The sequence below is a fragment of the Oncorhynchus masou genome, chromosome 29 (assembly GCF_036934945.1).
Source record: "Oncorhynchus masou masou isolate Uvic2021 chromosome 29, UVic_Omas_1.1, whole genome shotgun sequence".
Taxonomy (NCBI): Eukaryota; Metazoa; Chordata; class Actinopteri; order Salmoniformes; family Salmonidae; genus Oncorhynchus; species Oncorhynchus masou.
In genome coordinates, this window is record NC_088240.1 from 77,563,997 (window position 1) to 77,586,452 (window position 22,456).

The 22,456-nt window shown below is 45.2% G+C and overlaps 2 protein-coding genes across 2 annotated transcripts in view; one reads left to right on the forward strand and one right to left on the reverse strand.

Annotated features, from left to right (window-relative positions):
* Nucleotides 1-1,438: 1,438 nt before the first annotated feature.
* Nucleotides 1,439-12,860, forward strand: LOC135520639 (voltage-dependent calcium channel gamma-6 subunit-like). Its single transcript, XM_064946340.1, has 4 exons — nt 1,439-1,915; nt 7,829-7,903; nt 8,357-8,494; nt 11,382-12,860. The coding sequence occupies exons 1-4, from the start codon at nt 1,540-1,542 to the stop codon at nt 11,603-11,605; spliced, it is 813 nt and encodes a 270-aa protein (XP_064802412.1). The 5' UTR covers nt 1,439-1,539; the 3' UTR covers nt 11,606-12,860.
* Nucleotides 12,861-15,459: 2,599 nt separating this feature from the next.
* LOC135520638 (voltage-dependent calcium channel gamma-4 subunit-like) overlaps nt 15,460-22,456 on the reverse strand; it is a 91,289-nt gene continuing 84,292 nt past the window's right edge. Inside the window, exons 4-6 of the mRNA XM_064946339.1 lie at nt 20,619-20,702; nt 18,514-18,654; nt 15,460-18,217 (exon numbers count right to left, since the gene is read on the reverse strand). Of these exons, the coding sequence (XP_064802411.1) occupies nt 17,403-18,217; nt 18,514-18,654; nt 20,619-20,702 (1,040 nt within the window). The 3' untranslated portion in view covers nt 15,460-17,402. The remainder of the gene's footprint in view (nt 18,218-18,513; nt 18,655-20,618; nt 20,703-22,456) is intronic.

A 22,456-nucleotide genomic window follows, 5' to 3' on the forward strand; every position in this document is an offset into this window, starting at 1 on the left:
GAACTGCAACCCTGCTGGGTTTTACACGCTCAACAGTGTCCTGTGTGCATCAAGAATGCTTCACCACCCAAAGGACATCCAGCCAACTTGACACAACTGTGGGAAGCATTGGAGTCAACATGGGCCAGCATCCCTGTGGAATGCATTCGACACCTTGTAGAGTCCATGCCCCGACGAATTGAGGCTGTTCTGAAGGCAAAATAAAGTGTTCCTAATATTTTGTACACTCAGTGTAATTTTCTTTACGTTACCATTATTTTACTAGGGAAGTCAGTTAAGAAGAAATTCTTATTTTCAATGATGGCCTAGGAACAGAGGGTTAACTGCCTGTTCAGGGGAAGAACAACAGATTTGTATCTTGTCAGCTTGGGGATTTGAACTTGCAACCTTACAGTTACTAGTCCAATGCTCGAACCACTAGGCTACCCTGCCGCCCCAGGGTGGCAGAATATTTCTTCCAGAGAGGGTACTAATAGCAACCTGCGAGGAGGATCTGTAGGGGCGGACCCAGGGATACCTGGCTGGGATATTGGTCGGCGTCTGGGGAAAACAATAGCCTTTCCTTATGTCTGTCTGGCCCAGAGCCAGCACAGTTCTTAATGGAGGATTCAACACTCACCTTGACCCTGACAGCAGTCCGCTCTAATAGCTTGTATCTGGCTCATACTCTCTATGGTGTATAGGACAGCAACAAAAACATGTTCAATCCAGGCAGTTCTTTAATAAGAAGAAATGATTTGGTGGGTGCTTGTATTTGTAATATTTCACACATGTATGAATTGTAAATGTGTGTTTTTGCATATTCCAACTCCCCCTGAGACACCTTCAGAGAGTGGGGTCACAGCCAGCCATTGTGAAGGCACATTAACATAGGTTATTTTCACCTTGTCACTGCAGGGATCCAAACTAGCAACCTTAATAGTTACTGTCCCAACGCTCTAACCATTAGGCTACTTGCTGTATCTAGGCTTGTACTCTGCTGCATAGGGCAGCAACAAAGGATCTCTACTCCTGGCAGACAGGCAGTTTTATCCACAGAGAGATCAGTGTTGGCCGAAGTGTTTTTTCCCACCTGAACTTGATCCCCCTTTTTAGGGAATCATCATCTCTCTTGTTATGGATGGGGACAAAGAGGGTGTTGTCATTGTTAACCGTTTTCTTTCTTCCTTCCTTGTTTATATTCAGGTGTTCCAGAAAAAATAGACGTCATCCTTCCTCGTCACCCAGTCCTCTCCTCCTCCACCTTTCTCTCATCACTCCCTTTCTCCCATCTTTTCTACTCCCATACTGAACCATCCATCTCTCTCTCTCCTTTCCTCCCCCCGTTCTCCATTCTCCATCCCCACATCCACCTCTGAACTGCTGTTATCTGTGTCTCTACCTTCCTTCTGTCTTCAACCTTCCTTTCTTCTTTTTGGGGTTCACCCCCCTTCAATAATTTCCCTGCTTCTCTCTCTTCACTCTCTTTCCCGTCCTCTTCCCTCTTTCCCTCCCTTCCTCTCTCCATCCGGCCTCTGTCGGCCTCTGGTAGAGGTCACCATGTGGGCCAACTACATTGTCCAGCCAGAGGAGGATGGCCGTATGGGGGTGGTAGGAGCTGGGGCCCATGGGGGCCTGGCCGGCCTGGCAGGGGTGAAGGGAGGGGGGCGTGCTACGAGGCGGACCCCTAGGATGAGTGACAGCCAGGAGGGGAAGATCAAGCTGGCGTTCTTTGTGGCCATTGTGGGTGTGACCCTGACAGTGCTGGGGGTGGGAACAGAGTTCTGGGTGGAGCTGGCCACGCCCAAGACCTGGAGTAACAACCAGACGTGTCAGACAGCCCACTACGGCCTGTGGAAGGGGTGTACCCGCACCCTGTGGGTGGACGACATCGACCCCGAGAGAGAGAGCTGTGGCCCCGCCGATCTGCCCGGAGGTGAGGAACCTGTCTGTCTGTCTGTCTGTCTGTCTGTCTGTCTGTCTGTCTGTCTGTCTGTCTGTCTGTCTGTCTGTCTGTCTGTCTGTCTGTCTGTCTGTCTGTCTGTTGCATTAGGGCAGGCCATGAGTTGATTTTGGGGACAGGTTAGTTCATATCCTTCATCTCATTTTGATGACAACACTGTAAAAATGGATTCTGACTAGAGGGAGTAAAGCTACGACCGGAAGGGAATATTTCAGAGCAGGTTAGGAGAATTTGCGCAGGGGTTTAGGATAATTAAAGTGGCAGGTTAGGAGACTTAGGTTAAGGTTAGGAAAAGGGTTAGGGTTAGCTAAAATGCTCTCCTAACCTGTAACGAAAAGCCTCTTCCAGTCATAGCTGGACTCCCTCAAATCACAACCGCAGAGATGGAGGTAACGATGGAGGTAACTGGGGCACTGATTTCATGACCAACCCCTGATTGCACTGCAGTGCTGTGTGTGTTAGTTAGGGCTTCCTCCCCTTCCTCTGTAATGATCTGTAAACATAGGATAGGTGGAAGCAATGTGTTGGATGTCTCCCAGGAATGTGCATCAATATGTGGGTGTGTGTATGCATTTGTACATTGTATGTATGCGTGTGCGTGCCCTTTGTCTGTGTGTGCGCGAGCGTGCTTATGCAAACGTGTGTGAATAGAAGGCGTGTATGCCAGCTTTGCTGCGTGTGTATCTGGGTCATCCTACAGATAATGTGCAAATTGAGTCCTTAAAGGAATACTGCTTTGAAATGGAGCCAGTCTGAATTTGACAAATCTGAATGTGGCTACTGGTCTGTCTGTTAGTTATCTAGCTATAGGCATCAGATTTTTAGAATCGTTGGTGAGTCAGAAAAGGATGTTTCCAGTATCCTTGTAAAGATCCAAACTTTCAGTGTGTTTATATAAGACAGACGCTTCCCTTTTACTGCATGATGGAGCTTCGTCTTTCGGAATATTTCAATGGATTGTCATTATTACTATTTAATTTAAATTTCTTTCAGTTTTAGAATTTCCCTTTATTGAATGATCAGTCGAAAATACATTTTGATTGCAGGTATTCTTCATTATAGTGTTTTTTTTCATAAAGTCTTCTCTATAAAATAAAAAACAAAAAATATTTTTTGACATTTCAGGAAAAGAAAGCTAATAAACTACGATTTTCAGCCACTTCCTCCATCCTGTACTGTTACGTTCTTCCATGTAAGTCTGTTATCTGTGGAATGACCCGTTTCTGTCTGTAGGGATCGTCCAGTGGTGGATGAATGCAGGTATTAAAGCACTTGTCCCACAGAGGGGGCCAGACAGGGCCTACGGCAGGATGAGGTAGCCATCTCCTGTATTCGTGCTTTATCTGTCAGAATAGTCTGATATTCGGCCAAATCAAATGTATTTATATAGCCCTTCTTACATCAGCTGATCAATCAAAGTGCTATACAGAAACTCAGCCTAAAACCCCAAACAGGAAGCAATGCAGGTGTAGAAGCACGGTGGCTAGGAAAAACTCCCTAGAAAGGCCAAAAAGAAAGGAAGAAACCTAGAGAGGAACCAGGCTATGAGGGGTGGCCAGTCCTCTTCTGGCTGTGCCAGGTGGTGATTATAACAGAACATGGCCAAGATGTTCAAATGTTCATAAATGACCAGCATGGTCAAACAATAATAATCACAGTAGTTGTCGAGGGTGCAACAAGTCAGCACCTTAGGAGTAAATGTCAGTTGGCTTTTCATAGCCAATCATTGAGAATATCTCTACCGCTCCTGCTGTCTCTAGAGAGTTGAAAATAGCAAGTCTGGGACAGGTAGCACGTCCGTTGAACAGGTCAGGATTCCATAGCCGCAGGCAGAACAGTTGAAACTGGAGCAGCAGCAGCAAGGAGTCATCATGCCAGGTAGTCCTGGGGCATGGTCCTAGGTCTCAGGTCCTCCGAGAGAGAGAAAGAAAGAGAGAAAGAGAGAATTAGAGAGAGCATACTTAAATTCACACAGGACACCAGATAAGACAGGAGAAATACTCCAGATATAACAGACTGACCCTAGCCCCCCGACACATAAACTACTGCAGCATAAATACTGGAGGCTGAGACAGGAGGGGTCAGGAGACACTGTGGCCCCATCCGATGATACGCCCGGACAGGGCCAAACAGGAAGGATATAACCCCACCCACTTTGCCAAAGCACATCCCCCACACCACTAGAGGGATATCTTCAACCACCAACTTACCATCCTGAGACGAGGCCGAGTATAGCCCACAAAGATCTCCACCACGGTACAACCCAGGCTAGGAGTGGTTGGCTTTGATACACTAGCAATGATGTATGTATTGTTTTTAATAGGATGTATATATATTTTACATTGTATAAATATAAAATAGCTTTATTTCATTTTGCAGTCTTGATTTAGCTTGTTTTATTAGGGTGGATGAATCCTATGAATGTTCATATCTATTACAATGTAGATTACACGCTATATCCATCTGGTGCATTGTTTATCAGCCTCCGGTATTTTAGAGGGCTGATTCACCTTGGATGTCTAGTCGATAAACATCTATGTCTGACTCACCTTGTGTGTCTTGTCTAGCAGATAAACATCTGTGTTTACGATGACGGTCTGTGTGTTGGAGTCGAGTCAGTATCTATTCTGACACTTCCTTGTCTCCGTGCGTCAAAACACTGTTGGCCCACAGCGCCTGACAGACAGGCTCTGCAGTGTGTGTGTGTGGACTTCTCATGTTTGGAGAAAAACAACTGTTTCTCCATCTGTGTGTCTCTATTTCACATTCATGTTTACATGCCCCTGGCGCCTGTCCCTGGGAAACAACATCACAGTCATTCTCTGTCACTGTCTGTCAGTGCCAGACCAACTAATACATCATACAACACTCACTGCTACTGTACATTACCATAACCTCTGACTAACTGACTAAGCCACTCAGGTGGACTAGTGGACAGGAGTGCAGAAGGACAGGTGGACCGGGGGACAGGAGGGCAGGTGGACCGGGGGACAGGAGGGCAGGTGGACCGGGGGACAGGAGGGCAGGTGGACCGGGGGACAGGAGGGCAGGTGGACCGGGGGACAGGAGGGCAGGTGGACCGGGGGACAGGAGGGCAGGTGGACCGGGGTACAGGAGGTCAGGTGGACCGGGGGACAGGAGGGCAGGTGGACCGGGGGACAGGAGGGCAGGTGGATCGGGGGACAGGAGGGCAGGTGGACCGGGGGACAGGAGGGCAGGTGGACCGGGGGACAGGAGGGCAGGTGGACCGGGGGACAGGAGGGCAGGGGGACAGGAGGGCAGGTGGACCGGGGGACAGGAGGGCAGGTGGACAGGTAGACAGGTGGAGAGCTTGAGAAGTAGATCTCACTATAAATCTGTGGTCATAATATACACGTTTCCTGTAATGCACCAGTGTTGCAGACAGAATGGCATTAAGGTTGATAGGAGAGTCTGTTGTATGTGTTTGTACTTGTGTGTTTGATTTTACTATCCTTGTGGTGACCAGATGTCAAACAGTCTAAAATAACCCTTTTCCTTAAGGTTTAGGGGTAGGGTTTGGGATTAAGGTTAGGGAAAATAGGATTTTGAATGGGAATCAGTTTTTTGGTCACCACTAGGATAGTAAAACAAACATGTGTGTGTGGCTGTGTGTTTGTGGGTCCCTCTGTGTCTCTGACCACACAGAGTATGCAGGGCTGACTACCAGACAGGGGGATTGAGGAAGAACAGCAGAGGACGAGAGAAAAATATATTTATCTATCTCATATATATATACAGTATGTATATGAGAGAGAGAGGAAGAGCAGCAGAGGACGAGAGAATATATATAGTGTGTATATATATACAGTTGGGCAAAAAAGTATTTAGTCAGCCACCAATTGTGCAAGTTCTCCCACTTAAAAAGATGAGAGGCCTGTAATTTTCATCATAGGTACACTTCAACTATGACAGACAAAATGAGAAAAATAAATCCAGAAAATCACATTGTAGGATTTTTAATGAATTTATTTGCAAATTTTGGTGGAAAATAAGTATTTGGTCAATAACAATCAATATTTTGTTATATACCCTTTGTTGGCAATGACAGAGGTCAAACGTTTTCTGTAAGTCTTCACAAGGTTTTCACACACTGTTGCTGGTATTTTGGCCCATTCCTCCATGCAGATATCCTCTAGAGCAGTGATGTTTTGGGGCTGTTGCTGGGCAACACAGACTTTCAACTCCCTCCAAAGATTTTCTATGGGGTTGAGATCTGGAGACTGGCTAGGCCACTCCAGGACCTTGAAATGTTTCTTGTGAAGCCACTCCTTTGTTGCCCGGGCGGTGTGTTTGGGATCATTGTCATGCTGAAAGACCCAGCCACGTTTCATCTTCAATGCCCTTGCTGATGGAAGGAGGTTTTCACTCAAAATCTCACGATACATGGCCCCATTCATTCTTTCCTTTACACGGATCAGTCGTCCTGGTCCCTTTGCAGAAAAACAGCCCCAAAGCATGATGTTTCCACCCCCATGCTTCACAGTTGAGTTTTTACCAAAAAGTTATATTTTGATTTAATCTGACCATATGACATTCTCCCAATCTTCTTCTGGATCATCCAAATGCTCTCTAGCAAACTTAAGACGGGCCTGGACATGTACTGGCTTAAGCAGGGGGTCACGTCTGGCACTGCCTGATTTGAGTCCCTGGCAGCGTAGTGTGTTACTGATGGTAGGCTTTGTTACTGTGGTCCCAGCTCTCTGCGGGTCATTCACTAGGTCGCCCCGTGTGGTTCTGGGATTTTTGCTCACCGTTCTTGTGATCATTTTGACCCCACGGGGTGAGATCTTGCGAGGAGCCCCAGATCGAGGGAGATTATCAGTGGTCTTGTATGTCTTCCATTTCCTAATAATTGCTCCAACAGTTGATTTCTTCAAACCAAGCTGCTTACCTATTGCAGATTCAGTCTTCCCAGCCTGGTGCAGGTCTACAATTTTGTTTCTGGTGTCCTTTGACAGCTCTTTGGTCTTGGCCATAGTGGAGTTTGGAGTGTGTCTGTTTGAGGTTGTGGACAGGTGTCTTTTATACTGATAACAAGTTCAAACAGGTGCCATTAATACAGGTAATGAGTGGAGGACAGAGGAGCCTCTTAAAGAAGAAGTTACAGGTCTGTGAGAGCCAGAAATCTTGCTTGTGTGTAGGTGACCAAATGACCAAAAATATTTTCCACCATAATTTGCAAATAAATTAATTAAAAATCCTACAATGTGATTTTCTGGATTTTTTTCTTCTCATTTTGTCTGTCATAGTTGAAGTGTACCTATGATGAAAATTACAGGCATCTCATCTTTTTAAGCGGGAGAACTTGCACAATTGGTGGCTTACTAAATACTTTTTTGCCCCACTGTAAATATATAAAGGCAGAGAGAGGAAGAGTGTCTGTCTAATGCAGTATTAACCAAGCCCCATGTAATCTTCTCTTTTCCTTCCTTCATCTCGTTCACCTCCCTCTCATCTGTCTCCCTCTTTCTCTTTGTTCTCACCCCTCCCTCCATCTGCCCACTCTATCACTCCCTATCTCTCCTTCCCCCTCTTTCTCATGCTCTCTGCGTTCTCTCTCTCTCTCCTTCTGTCTCTTCCTCCTTACAAATGTCTTGCTTTCTCTTCCCCCCTCCACCTGCCCCCTCTTTCTATCTCTCCTTCTCCCTCTCTTCCATCACCCCTCTCTCTCTCCTTCTCTTTCGTGGCACCATATGTGCTGTGAATATGGGACTGTGTAGAGCAGTGAGCAGTGTTTCTCTTGGTGCTCCCACGACACAAAAGATAAAATGTGTCTTCATGTCTAGGAGGACAGAGGGGATGGATGCACAGGGACCAGCAATATACTCTGTGTGTGTGATTTTCCCTCTCTGTTTCTCTTCTCAGAATCCAACTGCACATACTTCAAATTCTTCACCAATGGACACAACGCAGTCATATTTAAGAAGACAACCCACAAGAGTAAGTCAGCATCTTAAGTCTCGCCTATGCCGCCTCCTCCTCCTTCTCTCCCTCTCTCCCTCTCTTTCTCTCTCTCTCACCTTCCCCCTCCTTCTCTCCCTCTCTTTCTCTCCCTCTCCCCTTTCTCTCTTTCTCACAGTGCTGTATTTATCCCCTGTGATGTCACTCAGATGCACAATGCTCACTGTGATGTCACTCTCAGATGCACAATGCTCACTGTGATGTCACTCTCAGATGCACAATGCTCACTGTGATGTCACTTTCAGATGCACAATGCTCACTGTGATGTCACTCTGCCCTCCCTCCCTCATTCTCCTCTGTCTTCCTCTCCAACACCTCTTCACTCTTTCTCTAACCACTTCTCCCTCTATTCACTTCCTCTCCATCCCTCTCTCCTCCTCCTCTCATTCTGTCTCCCCCGTCTCTCTTCCCCCTCCCTTCTCTTTCTCCTAGACCTGAACATAGCGGCTGCTATCCTAGCAATGATAGCTCTGTCTATGATGGTGATGGGAGCAATCTGTATCACCATGTCCCTCAGTAAAGGAGTGCCCTTCTTCCTCAAGCCCGCCTCCTTCTGCTTCATCCTATCAGGTAAGGTGAAATAGACTACAAAGAGAGCAGTCACTATTCTGGGTATAGACTTAGACCTCCCTGTAGTGAAATAAACAATCAAAAATGTACATTAAACTCACAAAAGTTCCAAAATAATACAAATATTTCAAATGTCATATTATGTCTATATACAGTGTTGTAATTATGTGCAAAGTACAACATGGAAAATTAATACACATAAATATAGGTTGTATTTACATTTGTGTTTGTTCTTCACTGGTTGTCCTTTGCTTCTGGCAACAGTTCACAGATAGTGCTGCTGTGATGGCACACTGTTGTATTTTACGCAATAGATATGGGAGTTTATCAAAATTGGATTTGTTTTTCAAATTATTTGTGGGTCTGTGTAATCTGAGGGAAATATGTGTCTCAAATATTGTCATACATTTGGCAGGAGGTTAGGAAGTGCAGCTCCGTTTCAACTTCATTTTGGGGCATTGAGCACATAGCCTGCATTCTCTTCAGAGCCAGGTCTGCCTACGGCTCCCTCTCTCAATAGCAAAGCTATGCTCACTGAGTCTGTACACAGTCAAAGATTTCCTTAATTTGGGTCAGTCAGAGTGGTCAAATAGCATGTTTTCCTACTTACAAAGCATGTAGAGGCCTGTAATGTTGATCATAGTTACTCTTCAACTGTGAGAGACGGAATCTAAAACAAAAATCCCAAAATCACATTGTATGATTTTTAAGTAATTATTTTGCATTTTATTGCATGACATAAGTATTTGATCACCTACCAACCAGTAGGAATTCCGGCTCTCACAGACTTGTTAGTTTTTCTTTAAAAAGCCCTCCTGTTCTCCACTCATTACCTGTATTAACTGCACCTGTTTGAACTCGTTACCTGTATAAAAGACACCTGTCCACACACTCTATCAACCTCTCCACAATGGCCAAGACCAAAGAGCTGTGTAAGGACATCAGGGATAAAATTGTAGACCTACACAAGGCTGGGATGGGCTACAGGACAATAGGCAAGCAGCTTGGTGAGAAGGCAACAATTGTTGGCGCAATTATTAGAAAATGCGAGAAGTTCAAGATAACGGTCAATCACCTTCGGTCTGGGGCTCCATGCAAGGTCTCACCCCGTGGGGCATCAATGAGGAAGGTGAGGGATCAGTCCAGAACTACACAGCAGGACCTGCTCAATGACCTGAAGAGAGCTGGAACCATAGTCTCAAAGTAAACCATTAGTAACACACTACGCCGTCATTGATTAAAATCCTGCAGCGCACTCAAGGTTCCCCTGCTCAAGCCAGCGCATGTCCAGGCCCGTCTGAAGTTTGCCAATGACCATCTGGATGATCCAGTGGAGGAATGGGAGAAGGCCATGTGGTCTGATGAGAAAAAAATAGAGCTTTTTGGTCTAAACTCAACTCGCCGCGTTTGGAGGAAGAAGAAGGATTAGTACAACCCAAGAACACCATCCCAACCGTGAAGCATGGAGGTGGAAACATAATTCTTTGGTGATGCTTTTCTGTAAAGGGCACAGGACGACTGCTCCATATTGAGGGGAGGATGGATGGGGCCATGTATCGCAAGATCTTGGCCAACAACCTCCCCCCCTCTGTAAGAGCATTTTCCAGCATGACAACGACCCGAAACACACAGCCAAGGCAACAAAGGATTGGCTCCATAAGAAGCATCTCAAGGTCCTGGTGTGGCCAGTCTCTAGACCTGAACCCAATAGAAAATCTTTGGAGTGAACTGAAAGTTCGTATTGACCAGCAACAGCCCCGAAACCTGAAGGATCTGGAGAAGGTCTGTATGGAGGAGTGGGCCAAAATCCCTGCTGCAGTGTGTGCAAACCTGGTCAAGAACTACAGGAAACGTATGATCTCTGTAATTGCAAACAAAGGTTTCTGAACCAAATATTATGTTCTGCTTTTCTGATGTATCAAAAATCAAAATCAAATCAAATCAAATTTATTTGTCACATACACATGGTTAGCAGATGTTAATGCGAGTGTAGCGAAATGCTTGTGCTTCTAGTTCCGACAATGTAGTAATAACCAACAACAATAACCAACAACAATTACTTCCGGCGCCGACAGAGATGGCCGCCTCGCTTCGCGTTCCTAGGAAACTGTATCAAATACTTATGTCATGTAAAAAAATGCAAATTAATTACTTAATAATCATACAAAATGATTTTCTGGATTTTTGTTTTCGATTCTGTCTCTCACAGTTGAAGTGTACCTATGATAAAGTACCTACCTCTACATGCTCTGTAAGTAGGAAAACCTGCAAAATCATCAGTGCAGTTCTCCCCAGTATATATATATATATATATATATATATATATATGTATATATGTATATATATGTATATATGTATATATATGTATATATGTGTATATATATATATATGTGTATGTATATATATATATATGTGTATGTATATATATATATGTGTATGTATGTTGAAGAGGGTGGGGCTTAAGCTGCATCCCTGTCTGGGGCGGCAGGGTAGCCTAGTCGTTAGAGCGTTGGACTAGTAACCGAAAGGTTGCAAGGTACAAATCTGTCGTTCTGCCCCTGAACAGGCAGTTAACCCACTGTTCCTAGGCCGTCATTGAAAATAAGAATTTGTTCTTAACTGACTTGCCTAGTAAAATAAATAAAATAAATAAAAAACCCACAGTCCTGTGGAAAGAAATGTGTGTTTTCTGCCTCATACTTGTTTGTGTACATGGATTTTATAACATTGTATGCTTTTCCCTCAACACCACTTTCCATCAATTTGTACAGCTCTCTCTCCCCTCATACCTACTCTCTGTCTCACCTTCCTACTCCTTCTCCCCCTCTCCCTCCCTCTACATCCATTCCCCATCCCCACTTCCTCCCTCCCTCCCTCTCTCCCACAGGTCTACTGGTCCTGCTGTCTATACTGGTGTTTCACCAGTCAGTGTTGGCCCTGTTGTCATCTGACCACTCCATACCGCTCCACCACGAGCTCTCCTGGTCCGTGACCTGTGTGGGCTTCGCTGGGGCCATCCTCATCATGGGGGGGATCCTTTTCCTGTTCCTCTCCCTCCCTTATAGCTCCTGGGAGAAATGTCTGCCTCAATGCAACAGCAGCACTACCTAGCACAATGGAGGCCCAAAAGAGGCCAAAAGCACATAACTGGTGGAAAAATGTTTCGTTTTATATCAGGATTGTAATCAAACTCCAGTCCTCGAGGGATTTAGTTGCTGGCTTTAGTTGTCAGGTATAAATCAGACACTGATCAGAACAACTACAACCAGTAGACACTGATGCCACCCAGGAGTTGAGTTGGAGACCCCTGTTTATATTGTCAGTTATATTGTGAAACTAGACTGAAAGACTGACTAACTTGTAGGTCGACACAGTGTTTACTTAATGCAATAACAATGATGCTCACTAACTGTGCCTTGATCTCTACAAGCCTGCCCTAAAGCCTGCGACCTCACCAGAAAACACTATGTAGACCACAACTTCCCCACCTTTGGCATCATGACCAACCTATAGCTTTTAGACGTTTCTGACAACCTACCAAAGAACAAGCAATGTTTCTAAGCAGTTCCCGGTCTTTACCAGGGGGGTAATGCTGGGTTAAACAAAACCAAAGCAGGCTTTGATGTCTTAACTTGTCCATTGACTGCTTACAGGGTAAGGAAACCAATATGTCATTTAGTTATTGAACTAGTTCTTTAAACACAACTTCAACCACACTGTAGTTGTAGATAAAGACCCAGCAGTGGGGTGCAGCATCCTGTCTGTACTATGAACTATGTACTAACCATTACTTATTGATAGTGTTACTTAGCCAATTAAATCACATGGGGGAGGGGGGGGGGGAGTTGCTATGGGTAGGTCACTACCGTTGCTAAGGGAGGAGATACTTTATTGTTTCCAGGAAGTGGCACAGCCATCCCTGCTACATGAAACGCCTTGCAGGTTGTCACTATTAATCTATTATGAATGATTATGACGCCTTACACTTAATAACTAGAAATAATATATTCTCTATTTATTATCTACACATTGTCCACATGAATGAATGCTGTTTTTAAGTAAGAATGTGTGAATGATTTAATATATGTATGGAAGTATTGTATAGCCTCACTTTACAAGCACAGCTCTGTATATAAAATATGTGTTTATATTTTATTTATACCTGCACACTGTAGCTTAGGGAGGTGTTTTTAGTTTTTAGCTTATTCAAACCCTTTTTTCATCATGTTTTATTTGTCATAATAAAACCCACCTTGTCTTTCTCTACCTACATGTTTGTTTGGGGAAATGCACATTGTGCCTAAATGGTCCTATGATCATATGCATGTCTCACTGGGTTTGCTTATGAAATAAATAGACTTGACATAAGAAACACTCTCCTACTTTGTCTTGTCTACGAGTCCTTTTCTCCCTTCTAACTTAAATGCAACCCATTTTTTTAACCCTTACCAACAGACGTACCCCCCCCAACTCTCTCTCTCTCTAAAATTAGTACATTGCTCATCCCAGTTGCACTGCAGAGGTTGAGAAACCTTATCCATTAATGTAAACTATGTGCCTCACCGCTACCATCACCCTTACCCCCCTATGCACCTGCACCCCCACCTCTCCCAACCCCACTTTCTTTCCTGTCTCGGGAGCTCCCCTTCCCAAGCCCCCCACCTCTGTTGCCCTCACCCCATTGGCCCAGAGGTGGTGTAATTTATCAGAAGGGTCCTAGAACCTTCTTCCATGTCAGATGCCTTTCTTTTGGACCCCCTCTACACTAATTGTCCAAGGGAGACCACCAACACACATACACTCGAGCCCTCCAGTGAGCAGAAACTGAAACCAGTGCTGACACATGACACGGTGTTCAGAAAGTATATATAGCTGTTTAATAGTTCTGCACAGCCTATTTGACGAGAGCAATCGAAGCCCTGCTGGCTTGTACCAGGTGTAAGTGAACCTCAGAGTGTGAAATTTGAGATTTTGGCTGACAAATGTAGTATCACCACCTCTTTTCCAGGCTGGATCTCAACCGGTCGTGATTGGGAGTCCCATAGGGCGGCGCACAATTGGCCCAGTGTCGTCCGGGTTTGGCCGGTATAGGCCGTCATTGTAAATAAGAATTTGTTCTTAACTGACTTGCCTAGTTTAATAAATAATACAAAAATTCCTGTTAAAATAATGTAAATAAATAAAATATTGTGGTCACATTCATTAACAGGATACTGCACTGTATAGTGCAAATAAATGTTTTCACACCTTAGGTCTAAAGTTGTGTCAAGTCTCTCTCTGTCATTCCCGCAAACTCTCGCTTTTTCCATTTTTTTCTCTCGCTGTCATTCCCTTCATCTCTCTCTCTCTCCATCCCGCTATTGAATCTGGTTTCTGAGCTGGTCATGGGTGTACCTCAGCCACGCTCAAGGTCCTAAACGATATCATAACCTGCATCGATAAGAGACAATACTGTGCAGCCGTATTCATCGACCTGGCCAAGGCTTTCGACTCTGTCAATGAACACATTCTTATCGGCAGACTCAACAGCCTTGGTCTCTCAAATGACTGCCTCGCCTGGTTCACCAACTACTTCTCAGACAGAGTTCAGTGTGTCAAATCGGAGGGCCTGTTGTCTGGACCTCTGGAAGTCTCTATGGGGGTGCCACAGGTTTCAATTCTCGGGTCGACTCTTTTCTCTGTATATATCAAAGATGTTGCTCTTGCTGCTGGTGAGTCTCTGATCCACCTCTACGCAGACGATACCATTCTGTATACATCTGGCCCTTCTTTTGACACTGTGTTAACTAACCTCCAGACGAGCTTCAACGCGATACAACTCTCCTTCCGTGGCCTCCAACTGTTCTTAAATGAAAGCAAAACTAAATGCATGCTCTTCAACCGATCGCTACCAGCACCTGCCCGCCCGTCCAGCATCATTACTCTGGACGGTTCTGACAAATAGCGAGGTGTTTGGTTAGACTGTAAACTCTCCTTCCAGACTCACATTAAGCATCACCAATCCAAAATGTAATCTAGAATTGGTTTCCTATTTCGCAACAAAGCATCCTTCACTCATGCTGCCAAACATACCCTCGTAAAACTGACTTTCCTACCGATCCTTGACTTTGGCGATGTCATTTACAAAATAGCCTCCAACACTCTACTCAGAAAATTGGATGCAGTCTATCTGTTTTGTCACCAAAGCCCCATATACTACCCACCACTGCGACCTGTATGTTCTCGTTGGCTGGCCCTCACTTCATATTAGTCGCCAAACCCACTGGCTCCAGGTCATCTATAAGTCTTTGCTAGGTAAAGCCCCGCCTTATCTCAGCTCACTGGTCACCATAGCAGCAACTACGAGTAGTACGCGCTCCATCAGGTATATTTCACTGGTCACCCCCAAAGCCAATTCCTCCTTTGGCCGCCTTTCCTTCCAGTTCTCTGCTGCCAATAACTGTAAAGAATTGCAAAAATTACTGAAGCTGGAGACTCATATCTCCCTCACTAACTTTAAGCACCAGCTGTCAGAGCAGCTCACAGATCACTGCACCTGTACATAGTACATCTGTAAATTGCCCATCCAACTACCTCATCCCCATACTGTTATTTCATTTTTTTGCTCCTTTGCACCCCAGTATCTCTACTTGCACATTCATCTTCTACACATCTATCACTCCAGTGTTTAATTGCTAAATTGTAATTATTTTGCCACTATGGCCTATTTATTGCCTTACCTCCCTTATCTTACCTCATTTGCACTCACTGTATATAAACTTTTTTTCTGTTGTGTTAATCACTGTATGTTTGTTTATTCCATGTGTAACTCTGTGTTGTTGTTTGTGTCGCACTGCTTTGCTTTATCTTGGCCAGGTCTAGCCTACCTGCTTAAATAAAGGTGAAATAAAAAATACAAATAAAATGAAATCCCTGATCATCTCATGCTGTCACTCCTTTAAAGAAAACAATCATCAGTCTGTAAATCGGTCTGTTACTGTTGTTTTTTATAAACTTCGTGCAATACAGTGTTTGAGTTTATCACACATTTAGATAAACCATAATCATTTTGTCTAGATATATCTATTCTCAACTACATAGCATTTATGTGGGCAATATGTATACTATCTGTGTGCAGTTTTGTCACATTATTATTTTTTCTCTCAAACAAAATAAAAAAGAAGAAACTAAAATCCAAAAGAATGGAAGCGTCAGGTGGTTTCATTTCCTTTCCCCAGTCTGTAATGTAGCAGGGTGTCCAATAGTGTCCATCCCAGTCCTGCCATCACACAATAAATGAGGTGCAGGAGAGTGTTTACACGTGTATACATTCTCATCAACATAAACAGAAGGGGTCAAAAGGTCAAAGTTCAAGGGTCACGTGGGAAGCACAGTGAGAGTTTTTCTTTGGGGGTGGGGTTCGGATGTTCGTCTCCATGGCGATTCTGTCATGGGTCATGTGACAGAAGAGAAGACATGCCCAAAACAGCTAGGGCAGGGCAGGGCAGGGCAAGGCAGGGCAGGGCAGGGCAGGGCAGGGCAGGGCAGGGCAGGGGGGAGAGGCAGCGCACCCCATGAGAACTGGGGGGTAGCCTGAACCATACAGAGGATCAAAAACGCATCACCCTCCCCTCCCCTTCCCAAAATACACACATTGTTTTCATACCAGAGGTCCTAAAGAAAGTATCTATAGAGTTTGCAAATATAGGTATGCGTTAATTACAATGTACATGTTTAATTTCAAAAGTTCTCTATAGTGTATTTTAACTCCCCACCTCCGTTCCCACATTTATTTAATTGACATTTTTCATTGTCAATTTCATTTTAATAATGGATGGACAGCATGTCTGTTGTGTCTGTTCTAAAGAATAATTTTGGGTCTCTCGCTTGTAGAAAATAATGAATACATGTTTCTCTTCTTTTCTCCAGGTGACAAGTTTCACCTGTTTTCTCTGTACAAATATATCAGTTTCTCTTCTCAAGACAGAGGTTTCTGTTAATGCCCAGAAAACAAACATCTTCAACACGACTACAGCTACGACTAGTGCTAACATTGATTAGAATGGAACTCAGACTAACACAGGCCCATAGAAAACAGACTCAGAATAACACTGAGGTTGCTCAGTTGCCTCAGTCACTCACTTATTGTAGCCTTCAGTTACAATATTGGAAGACAATGTACAGTATTCACACAACTTAACTGTGTGTTACAACCAAGGGGTAGGAAATCCTAATAGAGGTAAAAACAAATTAACTGAACTCCACCAAAGAACAAGTTGCAATAATAGTAATAATAATACATTATATATTATTTATCATTATTATTATTAGATAATAATTAAATCATATAAATCATAATACACACTCGTCTTCTCATACGTTGTAGACACTCATGCTTGACACCGATGACACAGTTACACATCCCACTGATCATACCAGCGTGTCTGTGTTTAAGAAATTCACAGTAAACGTCGTCAGGATCCAAAATCCGAGTGAAAATTATACAAATCATATCATCATTCAAAAACGATAGCATTGCAAAAAGAGCTAGCTCGTAATAACGCTAATAATAATCACAACAACAATTGATGTCAAATAGGATCTTGTTAAATCAGAGTTAGCATTGCACTAAAGAAAGTGGATTGCCCAAGGTTCATCATGTTGGATCATTAACAAAATAAATCATTTCTAGTGCGTTCAAATAGTAAAATAGTTTTGTTGTTAAAGTTCATTATTGTTGTAATTATTACTTGTTTTCTTTTGTTTCTCAGTGAGATACTGTAGACTAATTATAACAGTGAAAAAGATTCTCTCTCCTCTCCATCCCTTTATCTCAATACCCTTTAATACTCCTTTATCCCAATCCCCTCCTCTATATCTCTCTTTCTCTCTTCCTTCCCTGTTCCCTCCCTCTCTCCCCCCCTCCTCTCTACACGGGTGTTGTCTTCCTGTTGAGCGTATTGGAGTTGCTCTCTCTATCTCCCTTTAGCCTGTCCAGCGTTCCCATCCCTCGTTCTCTCTCCACCGTGGACGAGGAGAAGGGTGGGGGCCCCGAGCCCACCGAGTTGCCCATGGGTGCGTTGGAGTTGGAGGAATTCTGGGACAGCGAGGGGTTGTGGGACTTCAGAGAGGGCAGTGTGCCGCTCATCATCACACCCCCTCCACCCCCTCCTCCCCCGTCCTTGGGGAAGCAGTTGTGGAGCTGGTAGAGGGTGGCGCGGTCCACGGTGCCGTACATGGGGGGCAGGCCAGCCAGCTTGGGGTCGCGGGACAGAGTGTAGAGGGAGATGTCGCCCCCCGCCAGGGTGGTGTGGGAGCGAGAGTGAGGATTGGGCAGCGTGGCCACAGACATGGGCCCCTGGGAGAGCATGGCCGAGGGGGGCAGGCCAAAGTTCTTCCCCCCGCCTCCCCCCACCGGCGAGGGGTCTCGGGAGCGTGAGGGGTCAGTAGAGCGGGATGAGGAGCGGGAGCGACGGCGGAAGCGGTAGCTGGGTAGGCGGAGCATGGCGTGCGTGGTCCCCTTGAAGATGTCAGTGCGCGAGCGGCAGCGAAGCTCCTTGTTCTTTTCGATGTAGATGTTGACGGCCAGAACGCCCACCATCTCAGCCATGATGAAGGACAGGCCTCCGAAGTAGAAGGACCAGCCGTAGCTGTACTGCCACTTCTTGTCCTCGTCCTTCTTAGGGGAGATGTCTCCCAGCGCTGCAGAGATGTACACGATCACACCGATGATGTTGCTCAGACCTGGGGGAGACAGGGGATAGATGAGGATATACAAACACATGCACGCACACACAGACACAAATACACAAGGATATATATACGCACATACACACACAGACACACAGACACACACTCTCTCTCTCTCTGTCATGTTATCCAGAGCAGGAGAGCAAGAGGAAATACATGAATTTACATCAACAGAACATAAACATATGTATACATACTAAGAGACTTAGATAAGCACTTAAAGACACAGAGATAATCACATACACATACACAGACACACAGACAGGTCTGACAGGAGTTAGTTAGTGCACCTGCAGCCACAAAGAGAATGCCTGCTCCCAGGACGATGTTCCTCTTGTGCTTATAGAAGCGACTGAGACCGATACACACCCCTCCCATCAACAGCAGGATAGCACTGAGGATAGGGAAGATGTTGGAAGCCCTGACCATACCTACCGAGAGAGAGGGACAGGAGAGAGACGGGGAGAGCGAGGGGAAGTGAGAGAGAACAAGTGAGAGAGAAGAAAGAGAGGAAGAGAGAGAGAGAAGAAGAGAGAGAGAGAGGAAGTGGGTGATGAAGAGAGAGGGAGGGGAAGTGAGAGAGAAGTAGAGAGAAGAAGAGAGAGAGAGGGGAAGTGGGTGATGAAGAGAGAGGGAGGTGAAGTGAGAGAGAAGTAGAGAGAAGAAGAGAGAGAAGAAGAGAGAGAGAGGGGAAGTGGGTGATGAAGAGAGAGGGAGGTGAAGTGAGAGAGAAGTAGAGAGAAGAAGAGAGAGAAGAAGAGAGAGGGAGGTGAAGTGAGAGAGAAGTAGAGAGAAGAAGAGAGAGAAGAAGAGAGAGGGAGGTGAAGTGAGAGAGAAGTAGAGAGAAGAAGAGAGAGAAGAAGAGAGAGAGAGGGGAAGTGGGTGATAAAGAGAGAGAAGAGGGGAAAGAGAAAAGGTCAAAGTAGCAGATAGAATCAGAGGGAGAGGATAAGAAATAAACAGCTGTATTCTGCTGTGAGCAAATTAATTACCATGTGGCCAAGCTAGTCAGTGTTTAATTGTATCAGCTCATTCCCAAGAGGCATCAACTCTGATGCCCCCCAGGACGGAACACACACACACACACACACACACACACACACACACACACACACACACACACACACACACACACACACACACACACACACACACACACACACACACACACTCCCATCTAGGACATAGGCCAGAGGACAGAAATGCCAAAGTAAATGCCAGCCAAATGCCGAGGCTACATAGTGAACAGTACACAGTCTTCTCCTGCTGCATTGTGGGGCGGGCACACATAGTGCGGCATGGAACACCCACACCTTTGTGGCCTGGAGGAACACCCGTGAACTAGGGCAGCACATTATCCCTCAACTTCATACAAACACTAACATGTTTCATTCAAACACAGCCTATTTTCTCCCGGTCTTCAGGGGTGAGATCTAACTACTCTATGTGGTCTAAGGCTTCTGTAAAAAGTGGTTTACAGTTGTGGATGAGTTACGGCTGTGTATCAGTTATGGGGAACTCCCGTCCTGGGGGTGGCAACGGTGTGTGCAGGGTTTTGTTCCAGCCCTGCCCAACACACCTGATTCAAATGATTTTAATTTTAGACCACAAAAAATAGTCAAAGACTCCAGCCACCCAAATTATAGACTGTTCTCTTGCTACCGGACGGAAAGCGGTACCGGAGCACCAAGTCTAGGTCCAAAAGGCTCCTTATCAGCTTCGACCCCCAAGCCATAAGACTGCTGAACAATTCATTAAATGGCCACCAGACTATTTACATTGACACCCATTTGTTTTTACACTGCTGCTACTCGCTGTTTATTATCTATGCATAGTCACTTCACCCCAACCTACATGTACAAGTCACCTCTAACCTGTACCCCCGCACACTGACTCGGTACCGGTACCCCCTGTATATAGCCTCCACATTGACTCGGTACCGGTACCCCCTGTATATAGCCTCCACATTGACTCGGTACCGGTACCCCCTGTATATAGCCTCCACATTGACTCGGTACCGGTACCCCCTGTATATAGCCTCCACACTGACTCGGTACCGGTACCCCCTGTATATAGCCTCCACACTGACTCGGTACCGGCACCCCCTGTATATAGCCTCCACATTGACTCGGTACCGGTACCCCCTGTATATAGCCTCCACACTGACTCGGTACCGGTACCCCCTGTATAGAGCCTCGTTATTGTTATTTTATTGTGTTACTTTTTATCATTTTTTACTTTTAGTTGGTAAATATTTTCTTCACTCTTTCTTGAACTGCATTGTTGGTTAAGGGCTTGTAAGTAAGCATTTCACGGTAAGGCCTGTTGTACTCGGCTCATGTGACTAATAACACCTCCACCTCCACCTCCTCAGGTCCATCAGATGTTGACTTACGTAGAACATACTCAGGCCCATCATGGTCAAAGTCAGCATCCTCAGGGAAGTGGTTGATCTGAGAACACACTCCCCTCTTCACCCCTGAAAGAGAGAGAGAGAGAGGGAGGGGTGGGGGGGTGTTAGAACAGAATACTCTATCTCACACACACACACACACACACACACACACACATGCGCGCACACATTTTATACATCAGCACATGCATCAGCTCCACTCCACAGAGATTCATCAGAAAAAGAAACAGCAGTTTATATTAGCATATAAAAAGAGAGCAAGAGAGAAAGAGGAAGAGAAAAAGGCATGAGAGAAATTGCAGACTGGTTGTGCCTCAGGTTCTGTCCTGTCATTGTTCACCCTTCCCAGGTAGGTCTGAGGACAGAACAGTGCGCATCCTCAACACAAAACATCCACACTCTCTGCCCTTAGGAACTGATTCTAGATCAGATGTCCTTGACCCGTTAAGGTCATGCAGTATTTCATTAGTATCACACTCACATACATACATGATTTGTCATCAGGTGCTGGGTAGAAAAATACAAATTTAATCTAGAAAGGGTACCAGCATATATGTATGTATAGTTCTAATAAGAAAGGTTTTATTTAGAGTGAACCACAGCTACCAATATTCACTTAAAAATAGTAATTTCACTGTGGTCCTTCCTGAATAAGAGCATGCAGTAACTGAATGAACACACTAACTCACCCCCACACACACCCCAACACAGAGAGCCATCCATACAGGCAGACAGGCAGACAGATAGCTACCCGCTGGGGTCTTGTGGCTCTATTGCAGACAGACAGATGGACGGACGGACGCACGGTGATGACAGCACACGACTGGTGCTGGCTGATGGATGGATTGTGAGAGAGTTGGAGTGATGGAATGATGAGACAGACGGAGGAGGGAGAGAAGGACAGATGTGGGGTGAGCTTGTCTCTTTCTCATAGTTCTTTTATTTCCATGGTAGTCTGTAAAGAAAGAGATGGGGGCACAGAGGAGGGTGTCAGCTAAACCCCCTGACAGACGCCATTTTGGCTCTAAACCAACCATTAGGTGGGAAAACCAGTGTCTCGGGAGCAACTACTCTACAGCTGTACTTACTACTCTGGAAACAGAGAAACAGCTGGATAGAGCCAAAATGACCTGAGTTTCACTCACTCCCATTCACTTACCTGGTAACTCTGTAAGAAAAGTACTGGAGAGTGACACTGACCTACATGGGCAGTAGAGGCTGCCTCTAAGTACTGCCCCAAAGATCAGTGTTCTCTATTTGAACCAGCACCACAACAGCATTCAATCTAAAGCATCAACACTCATATCACTGCTGTTGAATGGTGGCTTGTCTGATGCCATGCACATAAAACTCTTGCTCTCCATTGGTTTCAGTTGAATATTGAATATTTGCAGCCCACAATGTGATGTCAGGGGCCTTCGACTAAAAGCTAAGGGAGAGACTGTACTGACCTACTAGTATTTTGCCTGGTTAAATAAAGGTACAATTAAATACAAATACAAATCTGGAATTGTCTCAACCTGCAGAATCAGATAATACCCCATCCACTCACTCCTTCGGCCCCTAACACAGCAAGGTGTGACATCCACCCGCGGGCTTAAATCTTTTAGAGCCAATATGTCCTCCGTTTCCATTGCACCTACACTTCAGTGCATCACTGCACGTCTTCTGAGCACCCATCTTGACTCAATACTCTACAGACATCAAGGATACTTGACCTCTAAGCCATACCAAAGCACTGAAGGCTCCACTCCACCACAGAGAGAAAGAGAGAAGAGAGAGAAAGAGAGAAAAGAGAGCGAGAGGGGAAAAGAGAGGGA